At 39.5% G+C, this 19194-nt stretch overlaps 1 protein-coding gene across 1 annotated transcript; it reads right to left on the reverse strand.

Moving 5' to 3' along the window:
* Window positions 1-340: 340 nt before the first annotated feature.
* On the reverse strand, window positions 341-5701 carry LOC117466400 (cytotoxic T-lymphocyte protein 4-like). Its single transcript, XM_034109607.2, has 5 exons — window positions 5624-5701; window positions 4114-4355; window positions 1639-1795; window positions 1384-1547; window positions 341-681 (listed from the first exon to the last, which is right to left on the reverse strand). The coding sequence occupies exons 1-5, from the start codon at window positions 5673-5675 to the stop codon at window positions 592-594; spliced, it is 705 nt and encodes a 234-aa protein (XP_033965498.2). The 5' UTR covers window positions 5676-5701; the 3' UTR covers window positions 341-591.
* Window positions 5702-19194: the final 13493 nt, after the last annotated feature.

Raw genomic sequence — 19194 nt, forward strand, 5'->3', positions numbered from 1 at the left:
GTTATAAAGGAAGTTTGAAACCTCCTTTCCTATCATTCTCATCATTCTAGAGAATTCGAACGGCACTTATCATGGCTGCCACTGAGGGACTTCCGGGTCATTTCACTCCTTTAGGAAGGTTCCTAAGCTAAATGGACTATTCGACTTCAGCCTTCGACTTCAGCCCGTGTGTGCTCTCCGTGTGTGGTCAAAAACTGTATGGCCTTCCGGCGGAACCTCTCACCAACACACATAGGTTCCTACCTTTATACCCACAATTAATTGGCTCCTACACATATCATTAAAAAACATGTTATCTCCATCAGCATCAGTTTTAATTAAAAAGTAGTTTGCTGTATTAACAATACAAGTCAATACAAGTTGTGTTTACTATAATGTAAACATAATTGTTCATACTTAATCAGCGTAATATACACACACCAAAATGCAATTCTGGTATTTGTTCTCGTAAAAAAACTCATAACAGAGGTGATCTTTAATAAAGGGTAACGACCGACCCTATTTACTTTTATCCTCCATTCAAATCAATGGTACTTTAATGATGGCGAAGATGGACGAAATAGGTCCAACTTGACTATCAAATCGTGATTTTCATGCCAAGTTGTAACATGAAAATACAGCAGCGTCCACCGTGTGAACCGGTCTGATCATCTCCCTCCTCCCTCGATCGCACTGTGAGGCCTGCAAATAAAAACACACAGATTTTAATTCAGTAAACAATACATGATAACTACCTTTTATTATATTTCAATGACAAGTAACAGAAACATCAATGCTTTATTTCAATATGTCCAAAACACATTTGCTCACTCAAATACTGTCGTTACAATTATATTTTTATATAATTCTGACGCTTAAACGACTTTACTATAAAAAGCCACTATTCACTATCCTACTGCAGTTTCATTTGCCAACAAATATAGACTTTCACAGTATAATTGTATGTTTTTTATGTATCTATGATTATCTTTTAATTGGAAGAGCACACATTGACAATCTACGATATTTAATTTAAGTTCATGTACTGTAGCTAACAGCTGAGTGTTATTAGGGTGTTGGATGCAGACCTTTTTCAGGGCTATTTTATCTTTTTTAAATCAGAAATAATACTTTATTTACTTTGGGGTAAGTTGGGTTTCATGACCGTTACTCTATTTGTATGTATGAATAAAATATACAAAAACATATAATAAAATAATAAGTAAGAATGTGCAATAATGTAATTAAAACGCATACAAACATAAGAAGTTAAAGTAAAAATGCTCAATAAAAGGTTACAGAAATGAATAACTTAGGCGTAAAACAATCTTCCACCACTTCAATTATAGAGATACAATAATAACAATAAAATATAGGGATACAAATTCAATATAATGCTCTGACCTGGAGGTACATAATGACTATGAGGACGAACAGCACCAGTACCACCAGGACGATCACAGGAACACTGACTGGTGCCGCCGTCTCTTCATCCTCATCTTCCTCTCCTTCATCTTCTTTGTTTGAAATCTGTCTCTGAGCCCCCGGCGCCGGACTGTCAGAGCTGCCTGAGGACAGAGTTAAAGGATGAAGAGAGAGTAAGAATGATGTGTGAACGGTGGAATCAGTGGGGGTCATATATTGAAATATGCAGGTCACCTAAGATGTGAATGAGGGTGCCGTTTCCAGTGAACCGCAGGTACGGTGGAGGGTAGAAGATCTCGATGTCACAGCGATACAGATCTGTGTCTGTGGCTCTCAGTCCGGATACCGTCAGCTCCAGAGCGCCCTCTCTCCTCTGAGCAGAGCACTGCACCTAAAACGCCAGGAAACACAATTTAATGGAATAATTTAAAGAGGCCCTATTGTGCTTTGTGGGGGGTTTGCTTCCCTGCAGTGTGATAAAAAGGCTGTTGTGCATGTACATGATCTGCTAAGGCTCATAACATGCCCAACAAGTCGATCGCGATCGACCGGGAGATTCCCAGTCGATCGCGATATGTGTCTAAAAATAGAACAACAATATTCTGTTTTATCGTTAATGTCCTAAAACATAATCTTCCTGTGCCAGAATAATACACTTGAACGCATCAAAGCTTTGTGATTGGCCGGCGTGACCCCATGTGTCAGGGCGTGGCTCAGTGGGCACTATTTCGCTGACGTTGTCCGTGTCAACAGGAGTGACGTCCGCACACACACAAGACCGCAATTATAGCAGAAGCAAAAAAGCCCAACATATATAATTTTCACTCCGAGTGGGAGGATGATTATTTTTAGTATCTATTCCAATTCAAAGTCCATCTGTCTCATCTGCAATGCGAGACGGAATTCCCTCCTAATTCTGCCCTACGCTCCCAAAAGGGGAGGGGCCTGAAAGGACAGCTAAATGCACAGCAGTCCAACAACAAGAGCAAGGCTGCTACCAGAGCATCTTATCGTGTCAGTCACGTTCTTGCGAAACACATGAAGTCTTTCCAGGCCCGTCTCCAGGATGAAATGACTGAGGGGGCTGTTCAAAAATCCTAGGGGGGCGACTTTTTTTTCCCAACAACGAATGTAATGAATTGACACACCAAGTTTTTTTCATTCTCACTGCTCTACAATCTCTTTGCTTCTTTATTTGTATTCCGGATGGACCCCTCTCATTCTGTTATTTTCCTCTGATCTTTAATAATAGATAGTACATTATTAGATGCCTGCACTTTGTTAGTCACGTTAACAGACTAACATTGATTTCCTCAATTTATAAATGGACAGGCTTTGTAATTATACCATAACCTTTTCTCCTCTATCCCTTAACTCGTCTTCCTATACAGATGTACTTACTTACTATCTACTCTAGTCATGTCAGGATTAAAGACAAATTAATCTGGTTGATTTTTTATTTTCAGAATTTAATATTCAAACCAAGACCTAAAACCTGGCATTCCATAAGAAAGTGACTAATATATAAACCAAATGAAATATTGGATCAAATACTACACCAAATAGACAGACACAGATTAAAAATCCGTCACTAGATGTCGCTCATTAAAGCATGGACACATGTCCCAGTAGAGAAATATAAACCTGATATTGAGCAGATTATGGCCCCTTTAACATATAGTCTTGTTAAAGACACAACGTGTACTTTCTACCACTAGGGGGCTCTTAATCACAAATAAGACAAAGGAAGGTGTAACAGCTAAATTTTCCATCCTCTCCAAAACAAATAGTCTAGATTCGTAAAACGCTGGTGGCCGAAGCACATTTAATTTATTTTTCTTACTAAAATTAGATAAGCCAAAAGTTATTTTTAAACTAGTTTTCTAGATTTTAGAAAATGTATTTTCTATGGGCCTCTAACACTAGATTGCGCCACCGCAGGGCTGTGCATGCATATGTCACTTTTTTCAGTAGTTATGTCTGTGCAAACTGCATATGCACGGAAGTCATATGTCGATATGTTAATGTATTTTTCCTTTAATATGTAGCATGTATGGGTTTTATCTCCTCTCCCTCTCCTATGCACGATGGAGTCTAGAACCCATTTCATTATCGGGACAATAAAGTACATTGTTTCGTATCATTTTGGTCAAAGTTGGAATAATTTAAAGGTCCCCATTATACTGTTTTTCATCAATCTATTATAGCTCTCAGAAAAACATGTCTCTGAAGTGTTTGCCTCCAAACACCAAACAGGTCATTGCAGCATTACCCATAATCCCCTCTGTTTCAGCCCTGTTTCAAAAGTGCTGATTCTCTGTTGGTTACCTTGGTTGCTGATTGGCTAATGGTTACACAAGCCAAAAAATCGTTATGACATCACAAGGTGGCCAAAATCTGATCAACTCATTTTCAGACAGGTTTTTATATAAATGGATCAAAAAGAGAGAGAATCTTTGTTCCTGAAACTTTCATAGTCTCTTTCCACAGAGGGGACACATGTTGATGTAGAAGAGACATGAAGAAGAGGGGACACATGTTGATGTAGAAGAGACATGAAGAAGAGGGGACACATGTTGATGTAGAAGAGACATGAAGAAGAGGGGACACATGTTGATGTAGAAGAGACATGAAGAAGAGGGGACACATGTTGATGTAGAAGAGACATGACAAATAGGTGACCTTTAACATCCACCCCCTCACATTTACCTCTCCCTCCTCCCCCGTCTCTATCGGCCCTGTGAGGTTGAGGATGGAGGAGCAGATCTTGGTGGATCCGTGGAGGCCTCGCAGCAGAGTCACCCGCAGGTCCTCGGGTTCAGGGAACGGGTACGACAGGTCGTTGTTCGGGAGGGGGCTCTGGCGGTGGAAGGGTTGGGGGTGAAGAAAGCACTGAACCAGAGCCGTACCATTGCTGCTCACCACTTTATAGGGCTGGACCACCCGCACAGCTGCAGAGACACAGGGGACATTGGGAAGAGACAGTTAGAAAATGGATTAGCAGATTAACATGTTAGGCATAGAGCAAATATCAATTTATGGCGATAAACTTCAGGCAGAAAAGTATTTTTCATGCACAGATCCATTGAGAGACTCCCTGTTCTGCTTTAATAACAGTCCTTTTATCTCCTGTTACAAAGGGGTATATAAAACATCTGATTACACCAGGGGTGTCAAACTCAAGGCCCGGGGGCCAAATCCGGCCCGTCACTTCATTTTATGTGGCCCTGCAAGAGCTTACAATGAATATAATGAGTTTATTATAATGTTATGTGCCGCTTTATAGGAGAACGTTGCCCATAAACTACATGTCCCACAATGCATCTCATTTTGTGACATGAGCAATGAAGAGACTTGCAGTTATTTTCCCTAGACTTCTGCTTTCAGATGTAGTTAATTATGAAGTTATTACCCTATCTGATAATAATTCAATTAAGAGGCAATAGTGTAAAATAATACATTATTGTATATTTATCTTTGTATATTTATATAGTCTTAAAGTTACCACCGGCCCTTTGAGTGCAACCATATTTCTAATGTGGCCCGCGATGAAATTGAGTTTGACACCCCTGGATTACACCTTCAAGTCTGGTTTTATAACGCTTTATAGAGTCACATAGGAGATATCCAAATTCCCAACTGTAAAACGAGACAGTTAGAAAATGGGCGTCACATTGTGTCTCCTCTTTTCACCAAGTCATCATTTATTAAATCCATTTGGCTCAGGACAAATCAAATATCACACAAATCAACATATCCGCAGATTTACTGTTTTCGTTCTCACTTTACGGCAATAATTATTTTGTTTCCATGCACAGGTCAATTGAGAGACTCCCTGCGGTGTGGCTTCCATATCACTATATCTTCTTTCAGAAAAGTGCACTTAAAACATTAAGTGTTTTAAGTGTTGTTTTATACCAACTGGAAAGACCAGGAAGACATTTCAATAACAAGAAATTGGAACCTGGCATATTCCAATAATCACATATCTGTTTTAAATATGAACATTCAGTCCTGTTTTCAAATCAGAAACTTTAAGATATTCACTTCAGTATGATATAAAGAATGGAAAAGTGACACATCTACATATTTGAGAGGCTGAAAACAGCAGAGGAAATGTAGGTTAATTGAGTCTCAAAACAATTGACGATTAATATAAAGTAATAGTCACTTATCACCACATCTCGTATCACATCTGTAATAATGTGTGTGTACTCACCGCTCCACGCAGGCAGGCAGAGGCTGAGCACTGTCCACACAAAGAGAGCCATCAGAGTCAGGATCTTCCTCTCACACACACGCTCACCCTTTGATTTGGAAACAGCAAAAACACTGAAACTCACCATTTTATCCGCGCGTGTCACGGAAACTTTGCGCCGCCACAGGAAACTGTGAAGAGATGCTCTGCCGGTAAAGAGAGGCGGCAGCTTTAACCGGCTGCTTATTCTGCAGAAAAGAGAAGAACTTCATTCTGTGTTCATACTGAGCCAGTGTCAGCGTTATTCACAGCTTCCGCGCACAAGAAAAATGAAAGAAGCAACAGATAATAAGTAGGAAAGTTGCACACTGGAGTGAAAAGTTGAAAGGAAATGATTATGAAGACCTTATAAGAAACACAACGTGGTAAAACCTGACGTCCATTTAATTCAATTCAGTTGTAAAACACGTCCCTTCAGAAAAAAGGAGGTTTCAAAGCTTGTTTGAAGATAACGCTTGTGGGAGAATGTGCATTAAGACGACTCTTAAAAGCCTTTTTTTAAATACAACATTTTATTTATTAGCTTTAAAACACATCATTGCTAGTTTCCCTCAAAACAACAACAAATAATACAAAACATATTATAAAAGTAGTACACAAAGGCAAAATAAAAACTCGAAGTAAGACACGGCACTCAGGGAGAGGATTGCAGGTTTGATATATAGTTAACATGTCCTGCTAAATCTCTCTGAATTTCGCGTGCATCAAGATTACAGATGTGATAACAGCTGTGGTGATTCGTAACTATTACTTTATATTAATCGTCAATGGTTTTGAGAATCTATTAACATACATTTTTCCTACAGACATTACAGAAAATGCTGTTTTCAGCCTCTCAAATATGAAGATGTGTCAGCTTGCTATGCTTTATATCATATTAAAGTGAATATTGTAAAGCTCCCGTGTCATGGCCATTTCTACTGATCATAGTTCCATTGTTGAGGTCAACTAGGATAGATTTACATTGTTCAATGTTCCAAACTCACATTGGTTTCTCACAGCATCTCTGTATAGTATGTGTATTCACTCTCTGTCCTAAACGGCTTGTTGGAGCTCCTCCCCCCCCCCCCCTGTGAGCCCAGTGTGCTCTGATTGGTCGGGACGTTGCGAGGCTCGCTGCTCAGTAAGCTGGCTTACTAGTGTTGTTTCCGGGTCGGCGATACAGCGAGAACAAGCGAAACTCATCCTGAGCACACACACACTCACAGCCGAAGTAAAAACAATAAGTGTGGCTTGATATTGAGTAAGAAAAAGTTTTATAAGGCTGTGAGAACGGGTCTGCTGCGGAGAGCATTTCTCCGCCATCCCAACTCGTCTGTTACCAACCAGGGAGCTCTCTGCAAGTTGCAGTCAGACAACTCACGTGTTTCTTTAACATGTTTATTAGAAGCAGCATAGTTGAGTTTGGCGTCTAGGCTCGGGCCTCATCACTCCACAGATACACATCGCACGATGAGTGATGATCAAATAACTAACCCCCAAGCCTACAGGTGGAAGCTGGGGTGGTGCTGGGGTGGAAGCTGGGGTGGAAGCTGGGGTGGTGCTGGGGTGGAAGCTGGGGTGGTGCTGGGGTGGAAGCTGGGGTGGAAGCTGGGGTGGAAGCTGGGGTGGAAGCTGGGGTGGTGCTGGGGTGGAAGCTGGGGTGGTGCTGGGGTGGAAGCTGGGGTGGAAGCTGGGGTGGAAGCTGGGGTGGAAGCTGGGGTGGAAGCTGGGGTGGAAGCTGGGGTGGTGGTGGGGCAGCGAGCAGCAGTGACGTGGAGGTAGCTGCAGCAATAGCAGCAGCTAGCAATGCATGGAGAGAGATCTGGCAGGTTCAATAGAGCGGCTTATTAAGGAGACTCCGTTTGGTTGGTTGCAGAGTGGCAAGAGACGTTATGTATGAATGCAGCATGAGTGCTCGAGTTGACTGCCTGAACTAGCTCGCAGGCTTCGCCCCATATATGGGACTCCCTGCTGGTTGAACATTTACGCTAAAGCTCCTGGTGTGTGAGGAGCTCCGCGGATTGGTCCATTTTGGTTCCGGGTACCGCATGATGTCGTGCGGTTCCCGGAAGAAACCAATGGAGAAAGAGAAATCTCCAACGAGGCGTTCTGGGGCAGACAGGTCTTCTCTGAGTTAGAGTTCTACTCGCTACAGGGTGCACTGTGAGGGTTTGTGACTGCAGACCGTTCACATGCAGAAACACCTTCATAACAACAAGGGGACGGGTCAGAACCGGAAAAGCATGACATGGGACCTTTAATGTTTCTGACTTAAAAACAAGACATTTGAAGATATTCTGATCAACTTAGACTTTGAGGAGCTGTGTGTACTTTCATGGACTGTGATATCACAGTCACTTGGTCGGTATCCAACACAACGTGTTTTTATCTATAATACCTTTATTTAACTTTGATTCTGTTTGCTAATTAAACTGTGTTTCATGTCCATGATGAGTTGTTGTTGGTTGTTGGTCGTTATTTTCTCAAGTAAGAAACTATAAAACAATTGTTATATTGACGGATAAGAGTGAATTAATATGATGGTTGGATTAAAAGAAAAACTCTTAATGCAAGTATATCCACATTAAAAAGAAAAAAACAATATGTCATTGTAGTTGTAAATACCAACATCATTTCTGCAATACATTTTATTTTTAAAGTAACAGACTGACAAAAAATACTTCTCTATTTCCATTAGCTCCATTTATTTTACTGAATCAAATCAATGAAGCCTTCACATCTTTGTTAACTGGATTATCATTTCCCTTTCCCGCCCTATTACAGGTTCACAAAGACATCCCATGTGTTGGAATGGGGTGTGTGTGTGTGTGTGTGTGTGTGTGTGTGTGTGTGTGTGTGTGTGTGTGTGTGTGTGTGTGTGTGTGTGTGTGTGTGTGTGTGTGTGTGTGTGTGTGTGTGTGTGTGTGTGTGTGTGTGTGTGTGTGTGTGTGTGTGTGTGTGTGTGTGTGTGTGTGTGTGTGTGTGTGTGTGTGTGTGTGTGTGTGTGTGTGTGTGTGTGTGTGTGTGTGTGTGTGTGTGTGTGTGTGTGTGTGTGTGTGTGTGTGATGCCTTTTAAGTCTGATGTTATATCACATGTGACACGTTCAGATTTCCCATCTCAGTTTATTCTTCTCTGGAATATGTTAAATACTTTCTGTGGTTTCATCTGATGCACTTCTTTCATGCACACACTCTTGCTGTGCAGCCATAAGGTGCACACTGTGGAACATCTAGCGAGACACAGATCATGGCGGAGCTGACGTTATGAGACTCGCTGTCCTCCCGACGTCACACGCGTGTGTTCGGCCTGGAAACATGTTGCGGGGTTAAACCCGATTTTACTGAAGTTACAGTCGACCCGGAAAGCTGTGGTTTGTTTCTGCTGCTGTGAGGTTTACTTTGAAGAGCACTCTTTAATCAGAAACTGAAACGTTGACTTTAATTAAATGTAGTATGTCAACAGATTTCACATAACTGTATTAGGTTAGTTGAAAGCAATGATATTAATATTAAATAACAATTTGGTTCAACTTAATAGAATGTCTTTCAACTAACGTAATGCAGTGAAATCTGTTGAACGATGGGTCTTCAACCTGGGGTTTGTGACCCCCAGAGGGTCCTCGGGGTTATTGCAGGGGGTCTGCTATACAATCTGTGCATCAACCCAACACTGTAGCTTGTCAAAGTATTCAAAAGGGGTACAAATTGCGTTTTTCTTCACATTCAGAATCTTTGGCAACTAAGATAAAATAACGTCACCAGTACAACATAACTCGTACACTAAGTGGAAGTCTTAATAAAAGTGGTTTCTTCAGTTTTTCTCTGTATTCATTAACTCACTCCTCCAATAATGGCAGTACAGCGTGTCTGGATGAGGAACCATCGATAAGTATAAGAAAATAAGGTCGTAAAGTATGTGGTGATGATTTTGATGATGCTTTAATGTCAAAAACACTTCACACAAACAAACCCCCCCCAGTACATTTTATCTGACTGTGTTGAGAAGTTGATCTCTTCAAAGCCATAACTGCAGTGTCCTTATTTTAGCGAGGATTATCTAATTTGCCTTTCAAATGAATACAAATTAAATAATCTGAAAGTGTACAAGAGCATCAAACTTGACTTTGCCCACGGCTCTGAAACTGATCATTTGCATTTTATCTCACAGATCAGTCTCGTCATCGACACATTTTCTTGCAGTCGTTTCTCAGAAAACCGCCGGAGACGTTTCTGCACTCTTCAAGAAGTGATTTGACTGAGCGTTAAAAAAGAACTCATGTCTTTCTGATCCCACATCATGAAGTCATCTCAGGACACAAGCCCACTCACATGCACATGTTACAGTCACAGGTGTTGCTCAAGTGTACTAGATGTCTATTCAGGTAATATTAAAGGTCACCTATTACGCAAAACCCACTTCCTCATGTCTCTTCTACATCAACATGTGTCCCCTCTTCTTCATGTCTCTTCCACATCAACATGTGTCCCCTCTTCTTCATGTCTCTTCTACATCAACATGTGTCCCCTCTTCTTCATGTCTCTTCTACATCAACACGTGTCCCCTCTTCTTCATGTCTCTTCTACATCAACATGTGTCCCCTCTTCTTCATGTCTCTTCTACATCAACATGTGTCCCCTCTTCTTCATGTCTCTTCTACATCACCATGTGTCCCCTCTTCTTCATGTCTCTTCTACATCACCATGTGTCCCTTCTTCTTCATGTCTCTTCTACATCAACAGGTGTCCCCTCTTCTTCATGTCTCTTCTACATCAACATGTGTCCCTCTTCTTCATGTCTCTTCTACATCAGCATGTGTCCCCTCTGTGGAAAGAGACTCTGAAAGTTTCAGGAATAAAGATTCTCTCTCTTTTTGATCCATTTCTATAAAAACCTGTCTGAAAATGAGCTGATCAGATTTTGGCCACTTTATGATGTCATAACGATGTGTTGTCTTGTGTAACCATTAGCCAATCAGCAACCAAGGTAACCCCCCCCCCCCCCTTATCACCTGAATCTCCTCTAGAGCTCCATTGAGTTCTTTGTAACCAAGTCTCTCTCAGAGGGGCGTGGGGAGGGGCTCCTTATTTTCATCTAAAGTAACAGACAGAGAATCAGCACTTTGGAAACAGGGCTGAAACAGAGAGGATTATGGGATGCTCAGTGGCGGTTCTAGACCAATTTGACTGGGGGGGGCAGTTATTTTCTGAGGGGGGCACAATAAATGCAGGACGAAAAAGAGAACTAGACAGCATGAAGTAATTGCGCATAAGAAAACAATGCAATTGTTTCAGTACACTTATTTATTTCAGATAGATCTTATAGTTATTACTGTTAGCTTCAGCTTAAGTTATAGTGCAATGTTTGCACTAACACCATATTTATATAAAAATAAAGGCAATGAACAGTTACATCTCTACTTTACATAAGGGTGTCTGCACAATCTCACATTACAGCAACAAAACCCTGCGGTTTTTGGCAAACCGAGTACCAGAAAATATACATTTAAAAAAAAAGAAAATAAACTTTTCATTGTTAGGGGGGCCACAGGGGGGTCAGAGGTCAGTGTTAGGGGGCACTGGCCCCCCCTGGCCCCCCTAGAACCGCCCCTGGGGATGCTGCAATTATCTGTTTGGTGTTTGGAGCCAAACACTTCAGAGACATGTTCTGTATATATCTGAGTGCTATAATATATTAATGAAAACAGTATAATAGGGGACCTTTAAAGAGATACACTATACAACATAACTGCGAAATAAATATGGATTTTATTTTTGGAATATATACCACTACAATACTAGCTTTAATAGCCATGAGTTGTCGTTATGAATGATTGCTGCACGCTGTTGTTGAACTTAGCCAGGTTTCCTGAACTCTCCAGGTCTGGCGTTCATGTAATCGTTTGAACCCTCCTCACTTCTCCTCATGTTTTTCTAAAGGAATCAAACACAGAAGGAAAGGGAAGAGTTTCACTTACATGCTGACAAATGGATTAAAAATCTGAATCAGAATATTGTATACGGCCCAGGGGAAATATGTTTCACTGTTGCTCCCTTTGAGAATTCACTAACAAATGTAAAAATTCAATAAGAAAATATAAAAATATTCAATAAAAAAATATATAGTAGTTAAAAGAAATAAAAGAAATAAGAAATATCTAAAACAAAAGTGCAATAAAAAAATAATTTAAATAAATACATTCAATATTGATATAACCATAAGAAGTTCAACTAAAAAATATAAATGTATATTTATATATATATATATATATTTATACTGACATAAGACGTTTAGTAGAAATGTTCACATTGAACAATATCTAACAACAACACGTATGTACTAAATGTATATTATAAAACATGTCCAGGGTTTATGAGTCGCTCCATGTTCTCATATTTACCCATAAGACAATGGCAATGCAGGTGATTGACAGGCTGTAGACCAATAAAACTCCACATCCCGCCCAAATCACCTCCTCTGGGATCAATGGACACCTGAACGGACAACTCTGATTGGCTGCTGGAGCAGAGCCATTGATTTCAGGCAAAGACTGCAATTCTATGAATAAAAAAAAATGGATTTCATTTTATCAAAATATGACATATATATAGTCTACTATATAAAGAAAGCATGTTACCTGCCACGATGACTTCAGTGGTGTGACAGTCATCTGTGTTGGGGGGGGGCCAACTCTCCTCACTCCTGCAGAGAAACTCTCCACTGCTGTTGGCCGTCACTTCAAACTGACCCGAGAACAGCATGTCTGCAGGACCAGACTCCTGCAACAAAGAAATGTGAGACATGTGGTGTTTTATATTAGAGGGACACAGGATGGATGAACAAGGGAAGTAATGGCATTATGAGCTGCAGAAAGTGACTAAAAAAGATAAAATAACCACGGTTTCGTTGCTGATATTGTTTAGATGTTCTGCAGTGGTGTCATCTTTTTTATATATATCCTGCTTACTGAAGTAAACGGTTATTTTGTGGGGTTTTTTGTAAATTATTGAGTGTTCTTGCATTTTAATGTGTGAGTTTTTTCTACCTGGGGAATGTGGGAAACAGTATTTCGATCTTTCTGTGTGTACAAACATATTTTGAGATTGACAATAAAGTTCACTTTGACTTTAAAATATAATTTAATGTTCTGTAGTCCATTGCATTTATCCACCTGATGAAATGAAGGTGTACAAACCCCACAACCTGAGTATATTTGTACATGACTGCAGCACACTCCCAACACCAGAGGTCAGCAAAAAGAAGATCTGCAGCTTCATTTCAGCGCTTTATATTTCAGGGTTTGTTTTTTTTGTTTTTTTTTCAGTTTTCTCCATTCACCAATTCCTGCACACACATGTAATCATGTAGACATCAGGCTTATGAAAGGGGAATACATCCATTACAAACCGTAAGCAAAGAGTGCATCTGTTTCTCTTAGGATACAATTCAGGCAAGTGTTGGTTTATAATTATTATGACTGCTATAATTTAATAAAGTCATTAAAGAGCAAAGACATACACTCTCTGTAAAGCTGACCCCAGTTACCTTCACCATTAAATGAAGTTTTATCATATAGGTTGATTTATTTATATAGTACATTTCAGACTCAAAGTGCTTGACATAAGCATTAACACAATATATTAAAAACCCTTTTGACCCATGATTTATCTCAGTCCATCCAATATTGTTTTAACTACATCATGACTAACGTATTATGCATTCAGAACCGTACAATCCTGTTGTAATTTTATTTAATGGCCACAAAAAACATTACACCACATATTGTGTGGTGTTCGGGTCAAATTGACCCGATTTCCATTTTCAATGAATAAAAAAATATATAAGGATATTTTTGTTCAACCTGAAACTCAATGGCCGGGGATTATTTAGTGTGAAGGACATGTGGAACTGCTTTTATTTTTTTTCCACTTATGAAAAAATGCCCACCCGCATTTATGTCGTTCATAAGAGGTTCGGGTCAATCTGACCCGGATACAATACCAGGACAGACAGACAGAGAAAAACACACAGAAACACACACACACACACACACACACACACACACACACACACACACACACACACGCGCGCGAAACTGTTTGATCCTGTTTTCTCTTTATCTTTACCCTTTGTAGTGTGAACACAAAACTATTCTAGAACATTATAAACATTTTAGATCTTCCAGAAATGTATAAACATTTTACAATTTCTCGCACTGTCCCCCCTCGCACCTGCACGCCGGAGGAGGGACTAAACAGAGACATAACCTCGGTGTAGTAACAGTGTAGTGCAGAACTACAATTATCTACCAACAAAATGGCCAGAAGATATTCTGCTCAGAGCCTTGGAGCTAATGATGGACGAGAGTGAGTGGAATGCATTAGAGGAACACGGTGAAGTGGAACAGGAAGACATTTCTGAAGATGAGGATAATGTGGAGGTAAACTCAGAATATGACAGCAAATTGGAAGATGAACTTGACTCACAGCCAGCTGCTGGAAGACCCCCACAGCCAGCTTCTGGAAGACCCCCACAGCTAGCTGTGAGGTCTGTGGACCCTCCATGGACTCCAAGACACAGACTACATGCAGCAACTGCAACAAGTACATCTGTGCTACACGAAGAAGTTCTATACATCATGTGTTTCCTAAACGGACTTGCCCATTGACTCACATGATGTTCTGTCACTTCATCAATATATTTTTCGGATATACTGTATTTTATGAATAGTGACTGTTAATTGTTTTTATTTGCTTTGTGTTTATATCTGTTCTATGTCATGTATATGGATGTTTCATTCCCTCTATATTTCACAGCCAAATCCTTTTGGATGTGTGGTTCTTGTGTTCCAATTAGGGCCGGGACTTTAACGCGTTAATTAAGATGAATTAATTACACAAAAATTAACGCGTTAAAAAAATTAACGCGTTAAAAAAATTAACGCATTTTAATCGCACTTTAATCGCACTTGTTTTTGCACAGCGGAACGTTTCTCACTGGATGAGTTTCAGGCGTACCGATTATACTGGAGCACCAACTAACGTTCATGACTTCAGCATGGGACTTCAAACAACAACAAACCACGGTGAACAATAGTCAAACATGAACGAACAAGCTGATGAGACCGCTTTGGTCGGCCCCGTGGATGGGACATTTTGTTTTAAAAAACGGCCGGATGGAAGCGTCGATAAGAGCACGGTTGTGTGCAAATTATGCAAAAAAGAATTTGCATATCACCGCAGCACATCAAGCCTAAAGTATCACCTAAATGCAAAGCATGTAGCAGCTAGCGTGGACGTTAGCCCGACTCCGAGTGCAAGGAACCACACCCTGACCCAACCCACACTCAACCAGATGACTGGTTTCAGGGCCAGGATAAGTAAGTCCACGTCTGAGAGAATAACCAACTCACTGGATTGCACTCGACTGTAGACCACTTGGAGTAACATCCATGTGAAAATTGCTTCTCACTGTTCTCAGGTCAAATATGTATATTTGATTAAAAATGCGATTAATTTCGATTAATTAATTAGAAAAGCCTCTAATTAATTAGATTTTTTTTTTTTAATCGAGTCCCGGCTCTCCAATTGCTGCTAAATTGCTTTATTTCCTTCAGGGCTTTGATTATTATATGACGGATTCAAAATAATAAACATTAATGAAAAACAATTTCATTTACATTAGTCCTAGAAAAGCATGAGCAAAATCTAAACCTAGTTTTTATTACAATGTATTATTTTTTTACATAAATTAAAAAATGTACACAAAAAACGATGGACACTTCTTCCATTGTTACATTTTTCAAAAAAACGAATCATATATTTCATTTATATTGTTGGGGAATGAGTTAAAGACAATATATATAAGGAATTGTGCATGTTGAATTTAGTTCTGTATTTTTTTTAAACCCTGAAATATGTCCCGGGTCAATTTGACCCGAACATTACCAAAGGGTGCGAAATGTGAACATAACACAAGGGTTAAGTAAAACATGTGATTCAATTCACTCATTATATTTCCTATAGTGAAGCCAGTGGATCATTACGTTATCTGACTATAATGGACTATTATTAGAATACAATCTCCCCAAAAAAAGTTTTAAATGATTGTTACAGTGGATGAAGAGGGTGGGAGGGGGAGGGGTGTCTAAAGTCAAAGATGAATCTTGATTGGGCCAAATTTGACCCGAGTCACCCAAAACACCCCAGACCCGAACACCAAATGATACACTTTTTTTTAGAGACCTTCAGACTTGGCTAAAATTGTCAAAATCTGTTTCGTAGTGTTAATAAAGCGGCTGTGGAGGATATCATGAAGCCTTGTTCCGATAAAAAAGACTAGAGCGTAGTTATTATATAATTGTAACTTGAAACGGGTCACGGGAGACCCGAACACAACATAAGGGTTAAAGAAAGGGAAAAAATAAAGAAAAAACAATTCATGCAAGAGAAATGATATGAAATTCAACGCTAATTGAACTGCAGTTGAAGGACCTCTAGAAAAGCAGTGGTTAAGAAAAGGGTTTTTTATCCTCGATTTAGAATAACTCAGGGTTGGGGCATGATGATTAGCAATAAAAAAACACGCTTTGAACACATCCCATATCTGCACAAAGGTATTTACGTTCACCCCATCCACTCCCTTCCCCTTTGACTCAATGTTCAAATCCTCATCTTGCCTCTTTCCCCTTACAAATCGAAATCTTTAGTTGCATGAGTTCTTTCTGTGAAAGAGCAACGACAGGCATTCGGTCCAGTTAGTGCTGCTCTCTAGTGGTGCATGCATTGTGTGCGCAAAGAAGTTCATTGCAGCTGGACTTTCTGTGGAGTTGGGGTTTCGCTGTAAAAAATAAAACGTTCATGAAATATCAGCCTTTGAGCAGAAACTGTGGCTTCCTGATGTGGCGAGTCTTCTTGTAGCATCAAGGCAAGTTTATTTATATAGCACCTTTCAACACAAGGCAATTAAAGTGCTTTACAAAAATTGAAAGACAAGAAAATGGCATTTAAAATCAGTCATTAAAAAGAAAAGATAATAAAATAAACATTAAAAGAAAGTCAAATATATTAAGATAAGAAAATATTACGACAATCCTTCAAATCACAAATCATTGACGAACCTTTTTCATATTTATTCGTCCGAAGGAGCTGCCATTGAAGAACAGCTGGTAGTTTGTTTCTCTTCTCGTTGTCGATGGACAGGAGACGTTAACTTTAGTGAGTTTTGAAACTGCGAGGCTCGTCAGAACTGACAGAAAAACACAAGAAGCAGCCCGTTTGTGATGAGAAGAAATGTTATTGTGTGTCGAGTTTACTGAACTCAACAACACCCGTAAAATCTAAACCACATTAGCTTCGCCAGACGCTCCACAAAAATTGAACAATTTGTCTCATTGTTTCATTTTTATAAATAAATTGTTTGCATTTTTTCTTTTTATTATTTATTATTACAAAAAAAATTAAATGCTTTTTTGTTTTGTTAATACTTTAGCTACCCACTGTAAAGAAATACAATATTATTTAGGAAACACATTAAAAAAGAATAGAAATAACAGAAAAAGATAAACATATACTCAAAAATACATATAGAAAAATAATAATAATAAATATATATATATAATAAAAATATAATTCTAAATTTTAATGAATATATATTTAATACAAAGTGGGTATAAAATTGGCCAAACTGGCAACACGGAAAAAGAGCCAAACAATGTAGTGTCTATATTTGTTGTTCTTAATGTGGAGGAGTTTCATTAATTTCATTTCAACCTTTATTTATACAGATGAATCCCATTGAGATCATTGATCTCTTTTTCAAGGGAGACCTGCTCAAGTAGTTCCACATGAAACATAAAAACATAAACAGAACAACAAAAGGACATCATCCAGCATCATTTACATAATTATCCACATGAACAGGTACCAACAGCTTCCGAGTGAGTGGCATCCAACCGAGCTTTAGAAACATTTAGTGGCACCAGATTGTTGGAGAGACCTGCACGCGAAGGTTCATGTGATATCGTAGGAAAGGTTGTTCAAAAATGTTCTTGCGTTATTGTCAACCAACATGTGTACGTTTTCACTTGCATAATAGTTTGACATCTTCAAAGAACACTACTTTTTAAAGTCATGGTTTGGATTAAAATAAGTGTGGAAGTGGCGCATTTATGTGACAAATAAGTCAATGTCTGGGTCAAAATAAATAGTGTTAAATACAGAATGTAAGTGACAAAGAAACTCAGATCATTCAAAGCACATGAGAAAGCTGTCCGAGCTGTTTCAGCCACGCTTTACTGCGACATCACATCTTCTTACCTGAGCACGTGGGGTCTTTTCCATCGCTCAGACACAGCATCAGCATCCACAGGACCCCCGCTCTCATCATGCTTCTGATTGGATTCTGTTGTTTGTTTGTGTTTGACAGACGTCGATATCGAGGAACGTTTTCTTCCACACGGCACGAGGTGCAAGGCTGTGCCACGATGCCAGGTGACACAAGTGCAATCTGTGTGCAATATCACAGACGTGCAACTCCTGAAGAGACTATAAAGGACACACTTCCTGCGTGTGGCTGAGAAACCAAAAAAGATACAATCTACCCCCCCTCCACACACACACAGACACACACACACACCATGTATACATCACTTCAGGGGACATTACATTGACTTACATGCATTTCCTGGAGACTTATCCTAACCTTAACCATAACCAACACATGCCTAACCCTAAACCTAACCAAGTCTTCACCCTAAAATTAATGATCCCCCTCATGGGGACCTCCAATTTGTCCCCATAAGGGAAGCCAGTCCCCACACGTGACTATGTAAACAGATTTAGGTCCCCACAAGTATAGTAATGCTAGACCACACACACACACACACACACACACACACACACACACACACCCACACACAATATGTATCTGGCTTACACAGACTGTTGTTGAGTTAGCTTTTCGTTGATTTGAAATAAGAATAACATTGTGCCAGAGTTGTACTTTAATGAGTAACTTCACACAAAACTCAAAGACAGTGAAGTGAGTTTTGGGTTGGTATCAAGTTCCCACACAGTCTTATATCAAACTGTTGGCGTGTTTCATCACACCTTCATTGCACTCCTCCATCTCTGCGGCAAAGTAAGAATGTCCACCTGCTATGTTTCCCCTTCAATGACTTATCACTTTGTTGCATCGTACTGACAATGTTTGTACCATCAACTGAGAGTGAAAGTGTTTTGTTTAAAAATTCTTTGTTCTTGTTTAATGTTACTTAGAAGTGCAGCAATGATTTCCCTACAAAAAAAGTCAGCCTTTCATATTATATTCATTTCTTTCATACCACTAACTTATAGTAATATAAATGTTACATTTAGGCCTTAACTCTTTTGGCATACACTGAGTTGTACCTCACTCGATCTCTGTAGACAAGTGCCCTAATAGGAAAGAAGATAAGACCAAGGTTATAGCATGGAAACGCTGCCAGTGTGCTAATATATGTCATGCAGATCAAGCTATTGTTCTTTAATTCAAAGGGTGTATTTTCCACAAA

The sequence above is a fragment of the Pseudochaenichthys georgianus genome, chromosome 21, assembly GCF_902827115.2.
Source record: "Pseudochaenichthys georgianus chromosome 21, fPseGeo1.2, whole genome shotgun sequence".
In the NCBI taxonomy this organism is placed as follows: domain Eukaryota; kingdom Metazoa; phylum Chordata; class Actinopteri; order Perciformes; family Channichthyidae; genus Pseudochaenichthys; species Pseudochaenichthys georgianus.